The sequence below is a fragment of the Pelodiscus sinensis genome, chromosome 3 (assembly GCF_052426305.1).
Source record: "Pelodiscus sinensis isolate ZL-2025 chromosome 3, ASM5242630v1, whole genome shotgun sequence".
Classification (NCBI taxonomy): Eukaryota; Metazoa; Chordata; order Testudines; family Trionychidae; genus Pelodiscus; species Pelodiscus sinensis.
This window is the reverse complement of record NC_143054.1, coordinates 65748132-65772013: the sequence shown is the minus strand read 5'-3', so window position 1 is coordinate 65772013 and position 23882 is coordinate 65748132. Positions and strand designations below refer to the sequence as shown.

The 23882-nt window shown below is 41.0% G+C and overlaps 1 protein-coding gene across 5 annotated transcripts in view; it reads left to right on the top strand.

Annotated features, from left to right (window-relative positions):
* Positions 1-23882, top strand: part of RNGTT (RNA guanylyltransferase and 5'-phosphatase) — a 433610-nt gene that overhangs the window by 59756 nt on the left and 349972 nt on the right. For all 5 annotated transcript variants that reach the window (XM_075923870.2, XM_075923868.2, XM_075923869.2 and 2 more), the window contains 2 exons: positions 5532-5641; positions 7743-7844. In XM_075923870.2, the coding sequence (XP_075779985.1) occupies positions 5532-5641; positions 7743-7844 (212 nt within the window). The remainder of the gene's footprint in view (positions 1-5531; positions 5642-7742; positions 7845-23882) is intronic.

Below are 23882 nucleotides of genomic sequence, written 5' to 3'. Positions count from 1 at the left end.
TGTGATATAAATTGAGTAGTAACTTTACAGCAGATTGAAATAATTGAACTAAGCACTCTGCCAGCTGCAAATCAAAGAAAAAAACATTGTGTATTTGAAAGTATCCCTTGATGGAAAATGTTGGGAGTGCCCTTCAAGTAAATGAGGAGGCAGAGTGACAGGGAAAAAAAGCCCATGGAATAACCAACAATAAAGACCTCTATAATAGCTTATTTCTCTACATCTCTTCGGTAAGAATGCGAATTGAAAATGATCCCACCCACACATGCCAAGGTCCACAGACAAGCCAATAACATCTTTGGGTAATTAATATTGTATTCGGGTTCTTTGCTGCTCAGTTTACATAGAGAATGTGTTGGAAACATTTATTGACACCATGCTTGATTGATTTGAGTTATTGTTTTGAAATAAGAACTAGGTGTCTTTAAATCATACAGATTTCTGGTTTTGTTCTTTTGTAGAACTGCAATTTTTGTTTTAGTCCTCTGAGTATGAGACTTGTTTTAAAGAGTGAGATAATTTATAATGCACTTTGTTGGTCTGCTTTTAGTATCCTTTTGATACCTTTCTTAGGCTTACTGTAATGCTCAGTACAACTTTGTGTAGTAGGATGGTTTAGATGAAAAGAAAAATTATGCTTGTGTGTTTTTATGACTGTGCATATAACAAATCAACTTTTTTGTATTGCTGTCAAACTCCTTTTGTGGAGAAAATTCTCCAAACCAAAGATGATTGGATAGGGCTTCTTTTAGAGTTAGTTAATTTTTCTTTGACCGTTATTCAGAGGGAGTCCCTGATGAACCACAGAATATTTATTCCTTGCAAGTTTTCAAGGGTGAGTTTGCTCCACCTGCCATGCTTTCAGTTCCAGCCATGCAAAGAGCGAAAAGTCATTCTCTGATTGCAAATTCTGATGTTTGATATAGCAATGCAATTCATTACCACTAACTCAACAAGCCTCTACTCTTAGCTAGTGCATGAGGGATTGGGTGTTTTGAATTCTTAAAAGTATCATAGTAAACATAAGACACTATTCTGTTATAATATAGTTAGCAGTTTGCATGGTACACTTTGAATGTTAAGAGAGGCAAAAATGTATTCTGCTCTAACTACTACTGCAGGAACTTGAGTGAGGTTTTCATTAGTTCTACGCACCATTGGCTCTTACAAATTTCGTTTGGAAATATGAATACTCTCAGGTTGGATCCTCGGCAGTCTAGCAATAACAGTTTGGTCATACACAAGACTATCCTAGTAAATAGCGTGATCTTGAATTTCTCAGATGGTGCCTGGGATTTTTTCTTCTATGGAATCAGACTCTTTAAAGATTCTCTTTAAAGAAAAAAATTAGGAAGTTGCAGTTTTTGGCAGCATCAGTTTTCTGTGGCTGTAGAATAGAGCAAAACATGGTCCCTTCTTCAAAAAATTAGAACTTAAGTTAAAAACAGTTCAGAGGTAACTTGCCAGATGAGCTAAAGTCCCATTTGAGACAGTTATTTGTTTAGTTTTCTTGTAATGGAATTACTTTGTAAGTGGTTTAGAATTCCTAGATTCCAAGTTGAGAAGAGACCATTGTAATCACTTAGTTTGATTTCCTGTATAACACTGGCCATAGAACTTCTGCAAACTAATTCCTAGAGCGTATCTTCTAGAAAAAAACATTGAATTCTGATTTTAAAATGGTCAGTGATGGAAACTTCACCATGACCTTTGCTAAATTTTGCAATGGTCAATTATTCTCACTTTTAAAATTGGTCTCATTTCCAGTCTTTGTCTAGCTTTCACTTCTATTCATTGGATCATGTTGTACTTTTGTCTGCTAGATTGAAGTGGGGATATAAATATCTGTTAAAAAAGTTAACTGATTAAATTATTAAAATTATACTATTTACTATTTATATTTAACTAGTTAACAGTTGGTAGGCTGGTGCAGATCAGCCAGGGCTGTGGTTGCATTTCCTCTGTGGGGCAGGAGTCCCTCCTGTCAGACATGGCTGCACCAGGTCAGCTTACCCGCTGTGGATGACGCAGGGGCTGCTGGTGCTGGGGCCCTTCTGTCCGCCATGTGGCTGGGACCCCAGCTGTCATGCCTGACGAGGGTGCGACTGAAGTGCCAGAGCTATTCTAGTCTGGCATGGCTGGTCGTTCACCAGAGTTTGGATAAGATCCAGTTATCCTGTAAGCAGTCCAGTAAGCTTAATGGGTAACTACTTAACCTTTTATATTCCTTGATTGAAGAGCCCATTATGAAATATTTGTTTGCCATGTGTATACTTAGAAGACAGTAATCAACTTACTCTTAACATTTTCTTTGTTAATCTAACTGTATTTAGGGTTGCCATATTTTAAGTTCCCAAATAGAGAACGCTGCCAGGGAACAGTTAGAGAGGGAGGAAGAAGGGAAGGGTACAGTTTTCTACTTTATAGCTTCTTTTGTGTTTTGAGTATCTAACATTTAGTGTAATGGCGTCAAATAAATTTAAATCAAATTTAAATCTTTATACGTGCGTAGTAGAAAAGATCTGTCTGCTTCTTCCTGTTGAAGGGTGTTTCTTTCTCAACAGTGGCTGATAGCTCATCAAGTAGCCTTGAAAGTCTTCACAGGATCTGTGTCTGAAGCTGTACTGCACAAACAGGATCTCTTTCAGTGATTCAATAGTCAATACCATGCTATCCTTAGCTCTGTGCCGCTGAAAGCAGTGCTGTCACCAGCACAGAAGTAAAAGTGGCAAACTGGTAAACATGGATGCTGCTCTTTGTGTATGCAGGGAATTGAAATTCTAGCAGAATCAATGTTGGAAAAAGGACAAGCAAAGAATACAGACATTTGTTCATATTTCAAAAATCTACCTGCACGGAGATCAGGGGGTCCAAAACAAAGAGGTTGTGCCTGGAAAAACCATGATGTATGTAACCCTAAGTATATTGAGCTCTTTGAGTTTATCAGTAGAGGGCATGTTTTCTAATTATTTAATCATCATTTTGGATCTTTGAATAGGCCTGGCTGCTATGCTTCTCAAAGAGGGATTTGAATGGAAAATGATAAGGTGATAATGTTTTATGTTGCATTTCATGTTTTTAAAATGAAATTCAGATCCAGCAGTTCTGGCTATGATCACTGAAGCTTATGTTCCCTGGTGACTTTATTAAAGTGTTGCCTGATTTTTTTTTTTTTTTGTGTGTGGCCATTGATTACTATTGAATTCAAAATAATTTTAAGAGTTGAGGAATTGTAGGGTAAAGCAAAGTTTATTAGCACAATTGTATCTTTTATTAGCACAATTAGTAAAGACAGAAGTTCCAAAGCACAGACCGTTATCTTTGCATTACTGTCACATTTTTATCTCTTGTACCATTTCTTGCATACCCTCACATATTTATACCCCTTTTTGGGGACTGATAGTAAGAGGCGAACGTCCAGCTCTTTCCCTACCATACCAAACAAGTCTGATGGTCCAGATTAAGATCAATCGACCCCCCTTATATGGTGGCCTGACCTATTATAGGGCCTAGAGCAGGGTTACTCAACTTTGGAAGCCCTGGGGGCCACAGTGATACTCACAGCACATGCTGAGGGCCACAACTTAAGTGTGGTTGCATATACATGCAAATATATATGCAGATGGGCATGAATACAAAGATTAAGGCAAGACTACACAACACGCAGGCCTTATTTAAGTCAGTTCTGTTGCTATTAATACAATGCAATATTTACCTGATTTCCACCCATATGACAGCACTTTTAATGAGTAATGACAGCCCAGGAATTTAACTACTAAAACGCATAATAACTGAAGGCCATTCTATTGACTCGCCATTGTGGAGTGTGTTCCCTGTGGAATCCATGTTCAAAGGATTCCATCTGTGTGCCGCGTATGGAGCCCCGCATAAACCCAAACCGCACTACAGGCCGTGGGCCTCATGCGGCCCGTGGGCTACGTGTTGAGTATCTTTGGTCTAGAGGAATATTCATCTAAATGTGAAGCCTGCCTTGTCTACCCTAATACTTTTTCACTCTAACGATGTTAAGGTATTTTATCCTATTGGTTGGTATATTCATGATTTTAGTTTATCACCATAAACATCAGTTTGTCATCAAGGCAAGTTTGCAGTTAAGCATTTGCTAACATTTTATCCTAAAATATCCCAAACTAGTATCAGTTCAATGTCTCTGTATCATTTTGTATGAACTCCTCCCTTAAGCATATTGTTCCCAAACTCACTGTTGGGCCACTTACCTGCGCTGGGATTGCTAACTTGCTGTTTGCACACAACTGAACACCCTAGTTCTGTCCCTACAATGAAGCCCTATCCCCTCTCACTATATTCACCCTCCCACGGTGGCTTGCTGCGCTCCACCCTCATTCATTTTGTGGCAGGAGGTTGGGCTGCGGCAGAGGGAGTCCAGCTGGGAGTGCAGGCTCTGGGCTGGGGTTCAAGAATGAGGGGTTTGGGGATAGCTCAAGCCTGGGGCAGTGCGTTGCAGTTTGCAGTTGTAGTGTGGGCTTAAGTCGGGCTGCTCCCAGTCAGCAGCTCAATGGGGTAAGACAGATTCCCTGTCTCTTTGCTGCATTCTATGCCCTGGTAATGGCCAGCAAATCTGGCTCTTAGGTGGGGGAGGAGGGAGAGAAGACAGAGGCTACAGTGCTATTTTTGCCCACAGGCACTGCCCCTGTAGCTTATGTTGTCCATGGTTCCCAACCAATGGGTGTGCAGTACTAGTGCTCCGGACAAAGACAGTTTGTGGAGCAGCTGGCCTTCCCTGTCTAGGAGCCAGATCTGCTGGCTGCTTACAGGGGCCAGTGTGGAGAAAGGGCAGGTAGGGACTAGTCTGCCTTAGTCCCGCAGAACTGCCAGATTAACAGTCCAGTTGGCAGTGCTGACAGGAGCTTCCAGAGTCCCTTTTCGATGGGGTGTTCTGGTCCAAAACCAGATGCCTGTCAGTCCTAATCAATGCTAAGGTTCACAAGCCTCAAAGCCTTATGCTAACAGGATATAGGCTTGTAGGTTCTTTACCTACTAAGAAAAATAAAATGCAAAAGCTAGCTCTTTGGGCTGCAATACATAATTAATATCATTGTTAATTTGACTTAGCTAACTGCCTTTTGTTCCTGGGCACTAGATCTCTGCTGGAAGAGTGCAGTAAGATAGGCTTAATCTGTTTTCATTTTTCTGTGTTTTTGCTATAAAGTGGCAGAAAACCAACCAAACAAAAAACCTTGAAACTGTGTAATAGTGTAAATTTTAGTTGTTAAACACCTTTTCGGATTTCAGGTTTTTCTAGAAGAACTCTACCGCAACCCCAGGCCTAATTTAACCATTTTGAGACCAGTGAGAATATTTTGGTGTATTTTAGAAGTAGGATCAATAAGACCTCAATGGAAATTGAGTTCAGCAACCTTAAATATCATCAGTAATTTTAAATCAGAGACTTCTAGACTCGCTATGTGTATATGAAAATGTCCAAGTTTTCTGAACTGCTTTTGTCAAATAGCTTAAATTCTAAATGTGTTTGTGCTCTTTTTTTTTAGGGTGCAATTTTCTTGGAAGGTGTGACAGTTAAACGTGTAACCCAAGTGACAACTCAACCAAAGTTAAGAGAGATACAGCAAAAATGTCAGCAATTTTGTGGATGGGAAGGGTATGGGAAAATAATTTTAATTTTAACTTTCTTGTTTGAATAATCTTAAACGTTTAATATTACATTCTTACTTTTATGAAAAGTCAAGCAAGCAGCTATTTATTAGGACAGATTATTTAAAAAAATAGAAATATACAACAGTAAGGCTATAATAGCCAACAGAGGGGAAAAAAGTGATCATCTGTTACAATTTCAGAAATCAGATTTCAATCATATTTCCAGGGTCAGATCATAAATTGTGTTCATGTTAGCCATTGCTACACAAATTACAAATGCAGTAGTCTGGTATAATTATTATTTCTAAAGTTTTGGGTGAGTTTTAGTGCACATTAAACTAAAGAACATGGCAAAATACTTAAATATTCTGGGTATATAATTGTCAATATGCTTCTTTTCTAATGTGCAAAATCTTAGTCTTTCTGTTTCTTAGCCTTTCTAAACCAGTCATTGCTGTTTAGAATTTGTACCTAGCATTGATAAGAAAATTGGTTTAGTTCCATTTCTGAATATATTCCAGAATTTGAAGTTCAGTTTCCAGAAGTTAAAGACTCATGGAATACTCCCTGTACCACTCAGTTTGCAGGTTTGCTAACTGTTTAGGAGTAAGTTCAAACAAACAAAGCAAACCACTTACAGTTTTGAACTCTTGTGTAATATAGGTTACTATCATTTGTTATACAGGAAGTCCTCGGGTTAAGTCAATCCGACTTATGTTAGATCCCTAGTTATGAACGGGGGGGGGGAAGGGGCACAGCTAGTGCGGGGTGCCTCCCCCACTGTCGCCGCCTCCGGTGGCGTGGGGGGCGCTTCCCCCCAGCAGACCAGGGAGACGCGGAGCTAGCGTTCTCCCCCCCCCCCCCAGCAGACCAGGGAGACGCAGAGCGGCTTTTCTCGCCATGGAGGACGTGGGCGGCGGGACTGCTGAGACGCGCCGCGGTCCCGCCACCCACATCCTCCGCGGCGAGAAAAGCCGCTTCGTATCTCCCTGGTCTGCTGGGGGGAAGTGCCCCCCGCGCTGCCGGAGGCGGCGACAGTGGGGGAGGCACCCTGCACTAGCTGCACCCCCCCCCCCCCCCAGCAGACCAGGGAGACTCGGAGCAGCTTTTTCTCTCCTACCCTGGTGTGAAGTGTTGCTACAAGATCTTCAGTCCAAGAAAATTTATAGTTTGCACAGCACCCTAGATTAGTTTACTAAATTTGTAAAATGTTTTAGGATTCTTCTAGGCAAAAAGTTCCTATAAAAAATACTGACTTCTATAATCTTTTAAAATATATTAAATAAATTCGCCTTATTCAGATAAGTGACCGACCACTTGCTGTGTTACAGGAGGTGCCACCAACAGCATTCTTTGCAGTCACCCATAAGAGGCATGCAGCATGTGAACCTGTAGCTCAGGGGTGAAGGAACTTTTTTTGGGTCATGGGCTACTGACCCACAGAAATATCAGTCGGGTGGGGTGCAGCAGGGGTTGGAGTGCCAGCACAAGCTCCCTAGTGCTGGGGGAGAGGAGAGCCCTGAGCCCAGGGGATCAGATCCAGGCAAGCCGGGGATCACATCTGGACTCTGAGCCTCCCTTTACCCTGTCCATGCCCCATCCTCCAGAAGTTGGGGCAAGGGACCATGTGAATATGGACAAGGGGGACAAGGCTGGGGCTGAACGTGGGAGTGAGTCTGGTGAGCCAGATCACCAGGACATCGACTTAGGGAAGAAAGCATAGCAGACACCTCAGCTTGAGAATAAAGGACTGAGGGAAGTGAGGTGTGGGAGAATAAAACTGAGCTCTGGAGAAATGTTTGGCTAGAGTTTCCCCTACAATATGTACCAGTTCCGACTTACATACAAATTCAACTTAAGAACAAACCTACAGTCCCTATCTTGTACGTAACCCGGGGACTGCCTGTACTAAAAAGAGCTTTATATGCTTATTAAAAACTGGCTGCCTCTTAGAAGAAGAAGAATCTTTTTATAGAAGATGTTCTAATTAAAGTCAACCTTGTAGCAAAGGTAGTGTTAACTGTTGTATGAAAATTTGATTGAAAATACATATACCTTGTATGTTACTCATTGTAGACGATTAACAACAATTGTGCTTCTTTTAGGTCTGGATTCCCTGGAGCACAGCCTGTTTCCATGGACAAACAAAATATTAAACTTTTAGAGCAGAAACCTTACAAAGTAAGCTGGAAAGCAGATGGCACTAGGTAAGTTACATATCTAAAAAAGTTATATAATTCACCCTGATACATAAAGCAAATTGTTTTAATGAGTAGGTTGTATGCTCTTTGGAGTGTGAATTTCTGCCTGTGTACAATAGAGGCATGTTTTACTTTGTTAAAGAAATAAAAAGCTCTAAAATAATTAAAGTTTTAATATAATTTGGTATTGAATAAAAGTTATGCCGGAACTTGAAGTCAAGTGCCTTTCATCTGTGATGATTTTATATAACCTGAATGTTTCTTTAAGTGCATTTTACGTAATATTTTTGCTTTAATTTTTGACTGCCCTGACCTTTGCCAGATAGTAACCAGTTGAGCTTGGATATCAGTGTGATATGTGCCTTACAATAGGAGTAGCCTAAACTGAAAACACTTAAGTGGTGCAGCTGTAGCTTTTGAGTGGAAAATGCTATCTACACCGATGGGATGGCATCTTCCATCGACCTAGTGATATGTATACCTATTGTTAGGCTGGTTTAACTGCATCATTCATAGGGATGTGGATTTTTTACACCCTTCAGCAACATAATTATATAGATTGAACTTTGTAATGTAGACAAGCTGAAGATAATGTGTAGTTAAAAGGACTTGGTTTTACTGAGCAAAAAGTTATACCTACATGGTACGTGAATCAATTTTTAACTTTTTAATCTATTCTTCAATTATTGACATTTGAAAATGTTATTTACTTTTCCTATTGACAGTGCATCCTACTAATGCTTGTAATTTTCATAAATCTTCATAAAAATTGGTACTGTAGTCCTGTGTTAGAATTGTAATTGCATGAATAGTCAGCATCCTTCTGATTCAGCGGTAACATCAGTTACTTGCATTGCAGTGGTGATATTCTTTAGGAGAGGTGAAGTAATAAATTTTTCAGTCTGTATTTGTGTCCAAGACTTGTGTGTGTAGAATGTGTTTTTTACAGTTGATCTACTGTTAAGGAGAAAAATATCTTTTCCCCCTTCTGCTGTTGGAGGTTGTGAAGAAGTATCCATTTTAATTCACTGTATTCTGTAGGAACGAAGTTTACAAGAGCAATTCAATACAGGTGGTTACGGAATCAGTAGAGAAACTAGCTAGCATCATGAATTGAAAATGTTTGCAGCTACTATTTCCAGACAACTCATCAATAATATTCAGTAATCAAAGTATTTATTTTGCACCTGACATTACAAATCAGAGTGGACTGTGGAGGGCATGTCTAGACTACAGGCACTGCAATGGAACAGCTGCAGCTATTATAGTCCAATAATATAGATACTTCCTATGTGGATGAATGGGGTAGTTCCAATGACAGAGATAAGCCACACATCCAAGCAGAGGTAAGTAGGTAAATGAAAGAATTCTTCCACAGCCCGGAGCAGCGTAGCTAGTTTGAACTAAATTTAAAGTGTAGAGTTGGAGCAGAAAAAGTGGGAGATTAAATTTTACTTTTCCCAAGTTAATATATACATATGGTGATCAAGCTTCCTTGATCTTGATCTTGTTAACTATTTCCTGTATTTTGTTGTGGGTGTCCAAGAAGTGGAGGGAGGTATAAACAGGTGTGAAAAGATTCTCTCATCACTGTATTCCATATGAGAAGTAAAATACTGCTTATCTTAGAAGTCATATAAGAAATATTGCAAATAAAATGTAAGAATAAAACAAATTAATAAGCAAATAAAATAGCAGATCAGTAAAACTGGCATATTTGAACAGTGCTGAAGCTATGTAGTAGTCACACTTGAAGTTTATTCTGGTTTGAAATAGATAGCCTGTCTTTAAAATGGGAATGCTGCTGAAATTTATTAGCTATTAAATTAGAATAAATTAACGCACCTGTTTGTGCAATGGGAGAAATACTGGTAAAAACATTGTACAATTATTTTTACTGTTTCTGATTAAAATTAATATTGTCATTGTATGAAAATAAATACTACATTGCTGTGTAAATAAATATATGCTAATGTTAGTTGATTTACTGGAAAGTTAAAAAGTTTAATATTTGCATACACATGAGCAAAGAAGACATACAGTTGTATAGGTGAGGTGTATACATATAATTTCAGTCAGAGAAGATGCTATGAGGATGCAAATTATGCTGCTTTTGAAACATTGGAGCATCAAGGTAACCTGCTTGTTGTGAATTGACATTTATTGTATGATCATTTTCAGCTCTTATGTTCTTGTAAGGAAGGTAAATCCCATTCAGCAACCAGAATGAGAGAGAAATTAAATGTAAGTTTTCATTAAATCAACAAGTGTAGCCTGGTCTTCCAAAGTCTCTTAAAATCTTCAGAAAACTGAGTTTGTGTCCAATGCACCTCACTTTTTTGAAGAGAGAGACCGAGTCTCTGAAATCTTTTGTGTATGTCTCAATCTTCAAAGGATCCTGCCTGGGCTTTGGGCTTTGTTGCTTGTCTATACAGAGAAGCAGTGCACACTGGGCGGTTGATTTATAGTCTGAAGCAGCACTATGTTAAAGTGCACTAGGGAACTTTTTAATGTGTACAGCATAGTCTACTCAAACCAATTAATGAGCAACACAGCGCTTTTCAGAAATCATACTCTCACATGATTATGGTGCACTTTACCATTTACAAAAACCCTAAGGGATGATAAATTTAAGGGTTTAAACAGGTGAATGTGTGGGCTTTTTTTTGTTAAACCTGTATTTATTGCTTTAACACCATGGATGCACATATTGTATAAAAGGGATTATTTATAAAAAATGTAAGTCGTCTTTGAGAGCTTGTTCATGTGCATTCCAGTCAGGTGTGTGTGCATGAACATGCATCATTTTCAGAAGATTTTTCCACTAGCAGCTAGCCATAGGGCGCCCCCTGGAGTCATGCCTTTGTGGGGCCCAATCTAGAGCCCTGCTGACCCCCTGCTCAGTCCCTTCTTACCACAAGGGATGATTAGCTGGAACTTCCCAGTACTCTTGTTTTCATCAAGCATTGCAGCAGTATGTTCTTCTTCGAGTGACTTTTCATGTAGATTCCAATTCAGCTGTACATACGCCGTGTGCATGAACATTAAAAAATTTTCCCATAGCAGCTCCAGTAAGGTCAGCTGTGGAGATCGCTAGAGCGGCACCTCTATATCAGAGCATATATACCACTGTCGACCCTTCCCTCCCTCCGTTCCTTCTTACCATCCGTGGCGACGTTTGAACCGGAGCTAGCTCTTGCTTAGCAAGTCTCTTGCGGTAGCTCTCGTTTCTCCTGGTTTTCGCTTTGTTTTTCTCTGTGATTAAAGATCTTCAAGCAAATAAAAGGAGAGTGGGCAAGTGCCCAAGCATTTAGCCCCTCCGGGTGCCAGAGGATGCCTAACACCCCACACTTCAAAGCGTGTACAGCTTGCAAACGCCATATGCCCTACAGCAACCCACATGATGCGTGCCTTCACTGCCTGGGTGAAGAACATCACACCAAAAAGTGCAAGATCTGTCGATGTACGTGCATCTGACGAAGTGGTCTTTGCCCACAAAAGCTTATGCTCCAATAAATCTGTTAGTCTGTAAGGTGCCACAGGACTTCTCGTAGTTTATACAGATTCAGACTAACATGGTTACCCCTCTGATTCAAGTAGTGCAACACCCTAGCAAAGTTTAATGAGAGGTTGCCCTACAACGACAGGCAGGACTTCGGTTCCATACTGGAGGAGGGCCACACAATAGTTAGAACATCCCTTCAGGTGGCCCTAGATTCCGCGGAGTCAGTGGCACAAACTCTCTTGACAGAGGTTGCTATGTGCTGGTTTTCATGACTTCAAGCCTCGAGTCTTCCTCCAGAGGTCCAGTCTACATTACAGGATCTCCCATTTGAGGGAGAAATGGAACTAAGTCCTCCAAGTGCCTTAGAGAGATGGCATAGTGGGTAATCAATCAGGGAAAGGCTGGAGGGAGCACCCATTGTGAGAGACTGTAGCAGGGCTATATTAAAAAAAAAAAAAGCTGTAGAGTTAGAGACAGGCAGTACTTGCCTGAGCCAGAGGAGTGTATGTGGTTTTCTTAGCTGGCCAAAGGGAACTGCAGCACCACACCTGCAGCTCAGTGCTGGCATGGCAGGAACTGGGAGAGTGAGAATGAACTTCTGACTGGATGCTGGACCTGAATGAAGAAGAGCCCTGAGGTAAGGGTGAAACTTTGGTGTAGGCTGGAGCTGACGCGTAGTGGCAGAGAGAACTGAAAGTTTTAGCTAAAGGGACATGATTTCACACGGCTGTTACTCTTAGGGTCCCTGTGCTGGGAATCATAGTGGTGAACAGGCCTTGGTCCTCCCCCATAGGCCACCGGGGAAGTACACAGTTGGACAGCAATGAAACCCAGGAAGGGGGTCTGAACTACTTAGTAGTCCAGCTGAAGAGCTGGGATCAGAATGGATCAAGAGGGTAAAATCACTATAACCTGGGAGGAAGCCCTGGGGCTAGGGATGTAAGTGACTAGTTGTTTCCCTGCTTGCTGCCTCTGTATCAGGAATAAGAAGTGAGGAATAAGAGGGTGCAGGCCACATGGGTTGGAGGATTGAGGAGGTGGTAGGGGGACTTGGGCCCTCCCTACTCCACTGGGTCCTAGCCCTGGACCCTATTAGCAGTGGTGCGGGTTACTGCTTGCCCAGTGGGGACTCCCACCGCAACACGCTGATTTCCTTAGGATACAATCTCCCGCCCTGGGCTACTTCTTACCATACTCTGCTGGACTCCATCCAGGGTCATTCCTCCAGATCCTCCACCCAGAGAGACACCTGATTGGCTTGGGAGTGGGGGAGTGTGCCAAGCCTCTTCCAGGGCATGGGTGCCTAGTGGGAAGGGGGGGCAAAGGAGCTCCGCTACCCCCAGACCAATCATGGTTTGGGGGTGGGGTAGCCCCACCTCTTCCCATTTAGGCCCTGCCCCTTCTGGGATGGGCCAAGGCTACTTCAAAAATTTTTGAAGTGGCCCCTGGGCAAAAATTATTGCCCACCCCGATGTAGCTCAGTATTGATGCTTCAAAGGGAGTGAACAGGGCAGTTACTAAGTGATCCATCTCCTGTTATTCACGCCCAGCATCTGGCTGTCAAATCACGGAGGACACCCAAAAGATGGGGTTGCATTTTTGACCATCTTGGTTTTTAGTTACTGCTGCAGTTATCTGCCATGAATTTGTTTAATTCCCTTTTCAATCCTGTCATAGTTTTGGCTTTCACAGCACCCCCTTGGAATGTGTTATACAGGTTGATTGTAGGGATGTTAAAATTAAGTTATTTTAGTAATCAGGTAGTTAATAGAATTTTTATTGACTACTTGATAGGGAAGCAGGAAATTGGGAACTCCCGCAGACAGGGGCTGCTACCACAAAGCAGCCCCTGTCTGTAGCTAGGTACCATGGATAGGGGCTGCTGCCAGAGCAGCCGCACCTGCCCTTTCCCCCTGCTGGGGAAAGCCGAGGGTGGAGATGTTTCTGGGGGGAAACAGCTTTTAAGTCACTCCCCCCCCCCCCAGCACCGGCTCCTGCTCCCCTCCCCTTGCTGCCTCTGATAAAGAAGCAGCAAGGAGGTGGCAAAATGCGAGTAGTTGACTCTACTTCCCAATAATCTTAGGCTTATTGGGTCGTTGACTAATTGACTACTCTCTTACATCCCTAATTGATTGTGTATTGTGTAGAGAAATATTTTCTTTTGTTTGTTTTAAAGCCTGCTATTAATTTCAGTGGGTGACTCCCTGTTTCTTATGTTATGTGAAGGGTAAATAACATTACCTTATTCCCTTTCTTCACACCATTCCTGATTTTATAGACCTATATGATATCTTCCCTCCTCCAAGTCATCTGTTTTCCAAGATGGATAGTCCAAGCCTTTTTAATCTGTCCTCATATAGAAATTGTTCCCTACCCTTAATTATTTTTGTTGCCCTCCTGTGTACTTTTTCCTTCAAATACATTTTTTCTGAGATAAGGCAACTAGCACTTTCTGCAGTATTCAATGTCTGGTTGTTCCATGGCTTTACAGGGGCATTATGATATTGTCTGTTTTATGATGTTTCTCTTTCCTCACATTTCCTCACGTTGTTAGCTTTCTTGACTGGCTCTGCATGTTAAATGGGAGTTTTCAAAGAACTATCCATAATAACTCCCATGTCTCAGTCTCAAGTGGTAATAGCCAGTTTAGATCCTATAATGTTATATGTATAATTAGAATTATGTTTTCCAGTAGGGATGTTAGCAGGTAATAGATTAATTGACTAACAGCATGAATTCTTTGTGGTTTAAAAACCAGCTCCCCTCGCAGACTGGCTGCCTGCTAGCCTGTGCTGCTGCCTCTGTATCTGAGGCAGCAGTGCGGGGTGGCAGCAGCACCTGTCTGCAGGGGGTCCAAGCTCCCTGGATAGAGGACAGAGGCTGCTGGGGAAAGAGGGTGGGGGAAGCTGCCATGAAGGAGCCCCTGCCTTATGGGGAGCTCGGAGCCCCTTCCTGTGGCGAGTCTTCTTTGCAGCAGCAGCTTGCCTCCGCCCTCCCCGTGCTGCTGCCTCTAATACAGGGCAGCAGTGTGGGGGGAGGCACCTGTGCCTGCTCCCTCCCTATCCCTTGCTGCCTCTTATACAGAGGTAGTAGGGAGAAGGGGGTAATGAGATTAGTTGACTAGATAAAGCAGTAAGCCTAGGTATATCGGTTAATCGTCTAGTTGACTACTCATTCACAATCCTGTTTTCTAATATGCATTACTTGCATTTATCAGCATTACCTTTCATCTGCCATTTTGTTGCCCTTTTACCCAAGTTTGTGAGGTACCTTTGTAACTGTTTACTGTATGCTTTGGGCTTAACTACTAAGAATATCTTTGGCAGACTTTGCCACCTCACTGTTTACTCCATTTTTTGGATGATTTATGAAAATGTTGAATAGTACTGATACCAGTACAGGATCCTGAGGGGTCCTTTTATTTACCTTTCTCTAGAAAATTGACCATTAATTCCTGCTCTTTTGTTTCATGTCTTTTAACCTGTACCAGTCCATGGGAGGATCTCTCCTCTTATTCCATGTTTGCTTAGAAGGCTTTGGTGAGGGTTTGCCAAAGAGTTTCTGAAAATCCTGATATACCTTCTGGATCACTTTTGTCGACACGTTTATTGACCCCCTCCAAAAATTTTGATTGATTGGTGAGGGGGTCCATGAAATCCCTTTAGAAAAGCTTGGTTGGCTGTTCTCAATAATTGTTCATGTATATGTATGATAATTCTGTTCTTTACTATAGTTTCAATGAATTTGTCTACTCGTCTATAATTGCAGAAATACTTCTGATGGCTTTTTCTCAAAATTGGTGTATCCTTACTTAGCCTTCGTCAGCTGGTATAGTTCCTGATTTAAGTGAGAAGATACATAGTTTAATTTAGTCCAACAATTATATATTTGAGTTCTTTGAGAATTCTCGGGTGGATATTGTGTGGTTCTGTTTCATTTATCAATTTGTTCCAAACTGACTGGTGTTGACTCCTCAGTGGGACAGTTCCTCTGTTTTGTCACCTAAAAAGGATGCAAGTTAGAGAGCTGCTAATTGCTAGAGATTATTAGGAAAAGGATAGCTAATAAAATAATACACTGTCCCTCTATAAACCAACAGTATGCTCACACATTGAATCCTGCATTAAGTGCTGGTCAGCCCATCAAAAAAGAAAGTGCCAGAATTGCAAAAGGTGCAGAAAAAGGCATTGCAGACTATTTAGAGTTATGAATTAGCTTCCATATGAGGAGAGATTAAAAACCTGAGATTTAAAAAGACAACTAAGAGAAGATATAGAGATCTATAAAATTATATATGGTGTAGGTAAAGTGAATACGGAAGTGATGTTTGCCCCTTTACTTAATACAAGAGCCTGGGATGAAATTATTAGGCAGCAGATTAAAAACAAAGTACTACTTCACACAGCGCATGATCGCCCTGTCAAACTTGCTGTGGGATATTGTGAAGGTCAAAATTATAACTGGATTTAAAACAGAACTAGTAACGTTCATTGAGGATATCAATGGCTATTAGCCAGAATGATCAGTGGCATAAGCCTCCAGCTATCAAAAGCCGAAACTGGACAACAAGTGATAGATCATTTGAAATTGTGCTGTTAGATTCAATCCCTTTGAAGCATCTAAAACATAAGAATGGCCATACTAGGTCAGACCAAAGGTCCATCTAGCCCAATATCCTGTCTTCCAACAATGGTCAATGCCAGGTGCCCCAGAAGGAATGAACAAAACAGGTAATCCATCAAGTGATCCATCCTCTGTTCCCCATTCCCAGCTTTACTTTGCATTTATCAACATTAAAATTCATCTTCCATTTTGTTGCCCAGTCACCTAGGTGTGTGAGATCCTTTGAAGTGCTTCACAGTCTGCTTTGGACTTAACTATCTTGAGCAGTTTTGTATCTGCAAACTTTGCTACCTGACGGTTTATGCCTTTCTCTAGATCGTTCATCTGCTTCTGCTTTCAATACCATTTTCTCTATTTTTTGTTCTTCCTCCCTCCTTTCATTCTCCCATCACTTAGTTATTAAGTCTGATATTTTCAATGAAAACTGTCACTTGTTTTTGCACTGAATATCAATTTTTTTTTAATTTTGTAAATAAGTGTTAAACAGGTTGTACCTCCCTGGCCCTGCATCATTGAGCTTTGATTGGCGCCAAATCAGGTAATTGCCAGACCAGGAGGGTCAATGCCAGCCCCTCTTGTTGCTGCCAGGAGTGAGGCTCCACTCTGATGGCAGTAGAGGAGCTAGCATTTACCAAACGGGGACTGAGCTGGAGGTGGGGTTCTTCCCTCATGTGGTCCCTACTCCTCTCCTTCCATTTCTGAGTTTGAGTATCACAAATGAGCTGTTTGTGGCACTCCAGAAACTCTGGGATGGCAGGGCCTGGCTTTTCCCCCCTAGTGCTCCAGCTTGGGAGCATCCACAGGAATGCTGGACTGCAGATGTTGCTGACTATGGAAGTCTGGATAATAGAGGTGCAACCTGTGCTGCCAGGAAGTTTTAAACAAAATAGAAACAAAAATTGAAGAGCCTTCAGATTTCCCAGATTTCAAGGAGTGCTGAGATCAGGCAAAGTAAATTTCTGACTTTTTTTTGGTCTATACTTGATGCTTGGATTGGTTGCTGGCTACTTACTGTTGAATCCCAAGTATAGACAAGGTTTGGCAAATGACCTTAACCAAAAGCTTTAAATTACACTTCAGTAATGTTTTTGTTTTGGAAATATTTCTTTTATAATTTTAACAAGTAGATTTAAAAATAACTATATGATAAGCATGCAGTTTGAGGAAAAAAACTTATTTTTGTTGCTTTACATTTTTAGTGATAATTTAAAGTTTAAAAGTGTTCCAAAACTGTGTAATGTGAATCCTATATTATGTATGTATTGATGCAGTTGTTACTAAGCCTCTGGTATCCTCAAAATATTTTTATGCTAATACATTCATGAGACGTATAAATCTAAAAGGCAAATTGAAAATTTTCCATTACAAAAATTATGCCCTCTGGCTCTGTTAATAAAGGGTGGTATACATTGTATATTAGTAGTGGCTAGAAATTATACATATGGTTTTACAAATGTACCTAATTTTGAAGGATTGGATTCTAGAAATAGCAGTTGCTGTATGAATAAGATAATTATTACAATATGTTAAGGCAAATTCTATATTTGCTGCTGTTATCGGCTTTTGTACGGAAAAGTGTGATTAGCCCAGGTGGTTTGTGGCTTGCCTGTATCCCTTGATACGTATCTCATTAATAACGTTTGTAGCAGATGTTAGTTCTAATGAGTGGAGCTGAATGTTCAGACAGGAATATTGTGGATAAGGTAATGAGACACCAGTCTCAAAAAAAAAAATCTCCTACCAAGAAGAATATTAAAAAGGTTTCAAATGTGTATTGAATAATTTAAAATAGTGGAAACAAAAACAAGGCTACCTACGCACATGAATTGATGCAAAATCTAAAGTATTAAGGGTTTTGAATTTAGATTATTTCATATTGATATACATGTAGCTTTCATTAAAATCATAAATGTAATCTAACACTATCCTTTTTAATTAATATAAGGAAACCTTTTTAAAAAAAAGAAAGCTCTGGCTTTGGGAAAAGACTATTGGGGTTGAAAGAATATGAAATCAAATCTGTTCCTTGTAAAATAGATTTTTAAATTAAATATCCTAAGTAAATTAAATAGTCATTGTAAAGTACCAGGGACAAGGAATGTGTCTGATTTGTCTGAGAAACTGTATACTGAGATAACTGGGAGCAATATGGCTAACAGTTAACTTTAAGCCATGGAATTGTGATTTGGAAAAAAGTGGGTTATTGCCTAGTTATTTCTATAATCACACATGTTCTTAAAAGAGTATAATATAAACTAGTTTAAGCCCCCCATTCCAAATCCAGGCTAACAATGCTTATTTTATATGTCAAATGACTTAACAGATGGACTGCCTGGAATCCACAAGGAGATAACCATTGGTTTGATTCTAAAGAATTTGTTTAATAATAATGATGCTGGCTCTGACTATGAGGCTGAAAAGAAAATTGTATTTGATTTTTTTTAAAGTTGCTGTAAAGAAGCATTATATACTATAATGCTTAGGTTTCCCTCAAGTATAGAATTAAGCTATAGATACTGTAGGTCTGAGGTATACCTATCTCATAGAACTGGAAGGGACATTGAGAGGTCATTGACTCCAGTCCCCTGCCCTCACAGCAGGACCAAGTACCATCCCTGACAGATTTGCCCCAGATTCCTAAGTGGCCCCCCTCAAGGATTGAACTCAACCCTGGGTTAGCAGGCCAAAGCTCAAACCACTGAGATATTCCTCCTTCCCCCCTTCCCCCCATGGTGCAATGTAGCACTTTTTTTTGCATATGTGAATGAAGGATTACATCATGTTACTTTGATTCTTGAAATTTTTGCTTTTTAAAAATTAATTTAAAGAGTTTAGCTGCTCAGGCTTTTAATTGTCTAGCATCTTGTTTGTACTTATAATTGTGGTTCTCTGGGTTACACAAAAGCTTTAATAGCTACTTTCTGATTGTTGTTTCATTAAAGGAGAATGAATGGATACTACAGTATTATAACATATCTATTATGGTTTTGTGTGTGTGTGTGTGTGTGGTGGAGGGAAAGAAATGGGGAAAGAATGGGGGCAGAGCAAGGTGATGTAGCTAAACTAAGAAATTTAACTTATTTTGTTCCATTTCTTCAGTTTAGTCAGTTAATCTTTCCACAGTGAGTGCTGCTTCTCTGAGTGCTAGCTCATGTCCACTCCATATTACATGTGTGTGCTTTCCGTATGCACCGGTGTGGAAGCGTGTCCCTAAACAGTACCCCTAGGGGATTGGCTCTTCCGCTGCCTGGAATGGTATTCACGTAGCAGTTATATGGGGCTCCGCCACCTCCTTCCACCCTTAGTTCCTTTATGCCACGAGTAATAGTGCATGAAACATTCACTACTTCTGCTAGTATTCTTTGTTCTTATGAACTTGTAGAACCTGTAAATTGTATATACAGATGACGCTCATGATTCATGGAATGGCTATTTGCAATTCTGAGTATTTGTGAGGGTCTCTTGTCTGGTCGGGGTGATGGTGGAGGCCTGGAGCCATGGGGGACTCATTGCAGTTCCTGGCCCCTGCGATAAGGAGGAGCTTTGTCACACTGTGTTTCTCCTGATGATCGCCAGGGTTTGGCCATCTCTGCTGAGACAGAAGTCAGTGTGCACATATGTTATCCACTATGACAGGTTCCACATGAGGCTCCTACAACATGCCAGGCCTTGACCTATTCCCAGTCCAGGGATTACCTGGACAAAGTCGTTACCATTCCCCCAGGAATGCTTACCTCATTACACTGGTAGACCAGCTGGGAGAAAGTCCCAGACAGAGTTCCATTTGACAGCTCTCCTCACTCCATTAAGCTGTCTGCAGCTTGGCTGCGGTGCGCTGCTCAGGGTGTGTGTGTGCATCTTCAGTCCCCAGGGTCTGTGGTCCCCAGAGGAGAGGGCACTACACGTAAATGTCAGTGAATTCAGAGCGTTTTTTTGGCACGGGGGGGGAGGGGGTTTCCTGCTTCACCAGTTGGGCATAGTGGTGAGAGTCCTGACGGACAACACAGCCATAATGTTCTGCATCAACAGGCAAGGGAGAAAATGCATGTCAGCTGTCTGCTAGAGGCACTCCATCACTGGGACTCTTGAGTCAGCCACGGACATCCACCTGGAAGCACGTTATCTTCCTGGCATCAAGGTAGCCTTCATAATCTTCCAGAACTCCTGGTGGGGTACTCCCCAAGTAGATCTGTTTGCCACCTGGCAAAACAGAAAATGCTATTGCTTTTGCTTTTAGCAAGGTCTGTGTGCAAGAATTCCCTCTCCAATGTCTTTTTCCTGTTGTGATCTGGTAGCATGACGTATGTATTCCTTCTAGTCCCTCTCAACAGCAGGGTACTGGTAAAGATCTAGGGTATGTCTAGACTACAAACCTTTTTCAAAAGAAGGTTTTTCAAAAGACCTCGTCTGAAAAAGGCTCTTTCGAAAGACATCATCTAGACAGCCACAAGGATTTTGAAAAAGTGATCTGCTTTTTCAAAAGAGAGCGCCCAGGCAATCTAGACGCTCTCTTTCGAAAAAGCCCTGTTTGCATTCAAGAACGCCTTTTTCGAAAGAGCTCTTCCTGGTACAAGTAGGTTTACCAAATTCGAAAACACTGCCACATTCTTTCGATTTAATTTTGAAAGAACGTGATAGCAGTCTAGATGCAGGATAAGTTTTTTCAAAAAAAGTCTGTTTTTTTTTAAAAGAAAAAATTTAGTAATTGTGAGACACCCTTAGAGAGACAAGGCACAGGTTATGATTGGTCTAGTGTGGTCTTGTTAGTACTGGTTAGGCATTCTCATGAACCTGGCAGTGGACCCTTCCCTGGCCCCTACTCATTCAACAAACCTGCTGTTTCAAGATCACGGTTGACTCCTGCTCCTCAACATCATGTTGCTACAGTTCTTGGCATGGAAACTCTATGGCTGAATCTGGAGAGTGAACCAGTCCGGAGAAGGTCCAGCAGTTTGTTCTGGGCAGTAGGAAGCCCTCAGCTAGGTCATCTTACCAGGCCAAGTGGACAAGGTTTTTCCCTTAGGTTTCTGAGCATGGCATCTCTCTCCATGTTTTTTTGTGCAGTACATCTTAGGCTACTTGCTGCATCTCAGGGACCAGGGTCTGGCACATTATTCTATTAGAGTAAATCTCATGGATTATCTCTGCGTTTTGCCCATTGATCCAGAGGTAATGCTTTTTTTCATCAGTAATGGTCAGATTTTTGAGAGGCCTCAAGAGACTCTTCCCTCGTGTGAATCGCTATGCCACAATGGGATCTTAATTTCGTCCTCTCTAGGATCATTAGCCCACTCTGCAGGCAGGGGCATCTCTGGCATCCAGAGCCTTGGTGCCCCACAGGTAGGGGCTAGAGCATCCCTCGCCCACACTCCCTTTAATCAGTTAACCAGTTAAACATTATGTTAACTAATTAAATGAGATTTTACATCCCTAGACCCCACCCAGCCTAGATGCTGAACGTGGCATCTACCTTCCACATGAACCAGGTCAGTTCTCCCAGTCTTTGGTTCCAAACTACACAAGATCTGTGAAGACTGAACTCTTAATGTGCTGAATGTCTGAAGGACTTTGTCTTTTTACTTCGTATGTACCAAGCCTTTCCATAAGTCAATCCCATTTTCCTTGCAGAGAGAGGACTCCCAACTAGGTCATCTCCTGCATAAAGTCCTATTATGATGTGGAAGGGGTCTTGCCACCTCCAGTTGTTGGAGCATATTCAAATCAAGTGTAGGCATCCTTCCTGCCACATATCCATATTCAGGACATCTGTAGAGCTGTGTCATGATCTACTGTCCACGTTCATAGCACGTTTCGCCATCTCACAGTAGGCTAGAGATGATGCCAGGTTCAACAGGACTGTGTTGCGGTCTACATGCCTGTGAATTCCTATCTATGTCTGTTGGTATTGCTTGGAGTCACCTAAAATGGAATAGTCATGAGCAAGCACTTGAAGAAAAAAAAACCAGTTACCTTTTTCTGTAATTGGCGTTTGAGAGGTGTTGTTCATGTCCATTCCATTACTTGCCCTCCTTTCCCCCTGTTGAAGTTTCTGGCAAAAAGAAATTGAAGGTGGGGGAAGCTGGTATTGCCCCTTACATCGTGCTCTGTGTGCACCACTCCAGAGGATGCTAGAGCTGGTCTCCTGAGGATGCTGCTGAGAAAAAAGCTTCCAGCAGCAGTGCATGTGGCAAGCGCACACATCTAATGTGGAATGGACATGAGCAACACATCTTATGGAAAAAGGTAACTCTTTTTATTGTGATAGATAATTAGAGATCTGGGAGTTGTATTTCATAGAATTTGTTTCTTTGGTGGTTCCACCTACCAGAAAAATGGTAGTGTTTCCTCCAGTGTTCTTTTTAGGGATATAAGCGACTAGTTGACTATCTAGTAAGCATAAGCTTATCGGATAGCCCAGCGTTTCTCAACAAGTGGTACGAGTACCCTTAGGGGTACTCATGAGAAGTCTGGGGGTACATCAACACAACTGAAACTTGGGCAAAACTGAATTTTTGTTTTATATTTTACAGCGCTTTATTATTTTTGTACTTTTTACACCCAAAAATTTCATTACCCACCCAGCTATTATTAAGTAGTTTAGTCAAATGTGTTGCAATAGTAGAAAAAAAAATTGTGTCTCTGAAACCTATAGATATTGGGGGTACCTTTTTTTTTTTTTTTTTGAAAAAGGGGTACTTTGTTAAAAAAAAAGGGGGGGGTTAAGAAACACTGAGATAGTCAAGTAGTTCCTTGACTAGTCGCTCCTCTCCTTGCTGTCTATTAGTCGGCTCTTAATACATTTAAAAGGCAGAGCCGCAGTGGGGTTAGCTCCTGGGGCCGGGAGTTAACCCCTCTGTGGCTCCCCTGCTTATCGACCAATCAATGGAAATTCCATTGATTAGTTGATTAAACTATATTTAACATTCCTAGTTCTTTTGCAGCCAGATACAGTTGAAGCCTCACTTAATATCTAACTTCGATAAAGGGGATGCCATTAAATGGCCTTAATAGAAATCAGATTTTCATAATGCATAATTGAAATGCAGAATTTTAATAGTTTTCATTGGCTTTAGTCTTTTTCCAGGTGTTGGTTCAACAAAAATATATCAACGATTATTAGCCACGATATGAATATATACTGTATTTTTTTAACGAGTAGGCGCTTATCTCTGTGTCAGAATAGAACCTGCTGTCTAGAAGACAGTATATGGATGGAGGTGTTCTCTTTTCTCTGATAAAACCAAGTTCTGATTACTTTATGTAATTAATAAGCTAATGACACTTTTGCCAAGAATAGAAATATGTGCTGTGGAGAAGAAATATTTCTTGAAGGAAGAAAGGCACAAGGTCGTGTCTTCCATGAGCTTCATCTACAACCTGACATGAATTTTTTTGCTCCCATTTTTTGTTCGAGAGAGAGAATCTAGGCTTTCTGGAGGGTGATCCAACATAGGATTGTCATTGTTGGTAATTACAGTGTAAGGGCCTTTTCACTGAAGCTTCTACTTGTTGTGCGTGAGATTTTTAGATCTGTTGTCTTGAGTATCAGTGAGTATATGCTCTAACCATTTTTTTTTGTTGCTTTATTTGGTATGGCAGAATGGATCATTGTAACTTTACATTGATATATAGTAATCTGTAGTAGTACAGAATGCTTTGTTAGTCCTAGAAAATTTCTATGGGAAATGTTTTCTGAGCTGGGGTCTTTATCAACCGTGAGTACCTGGTATTCAGTATTGTAATAAGTGATTCGTAAGATTCTGAAATAGTTGTTTCAGCTAAAATGTAATTTGACTTGCTACTACTGCCAGGGTTACATTTGACAGTGATTTTTGGCTACCATCTATCAGACCACAAGGACTTTCTCAGTGTTTTATGAAGACGACATAATTTTAAATTTATTGACCAAGGTGATT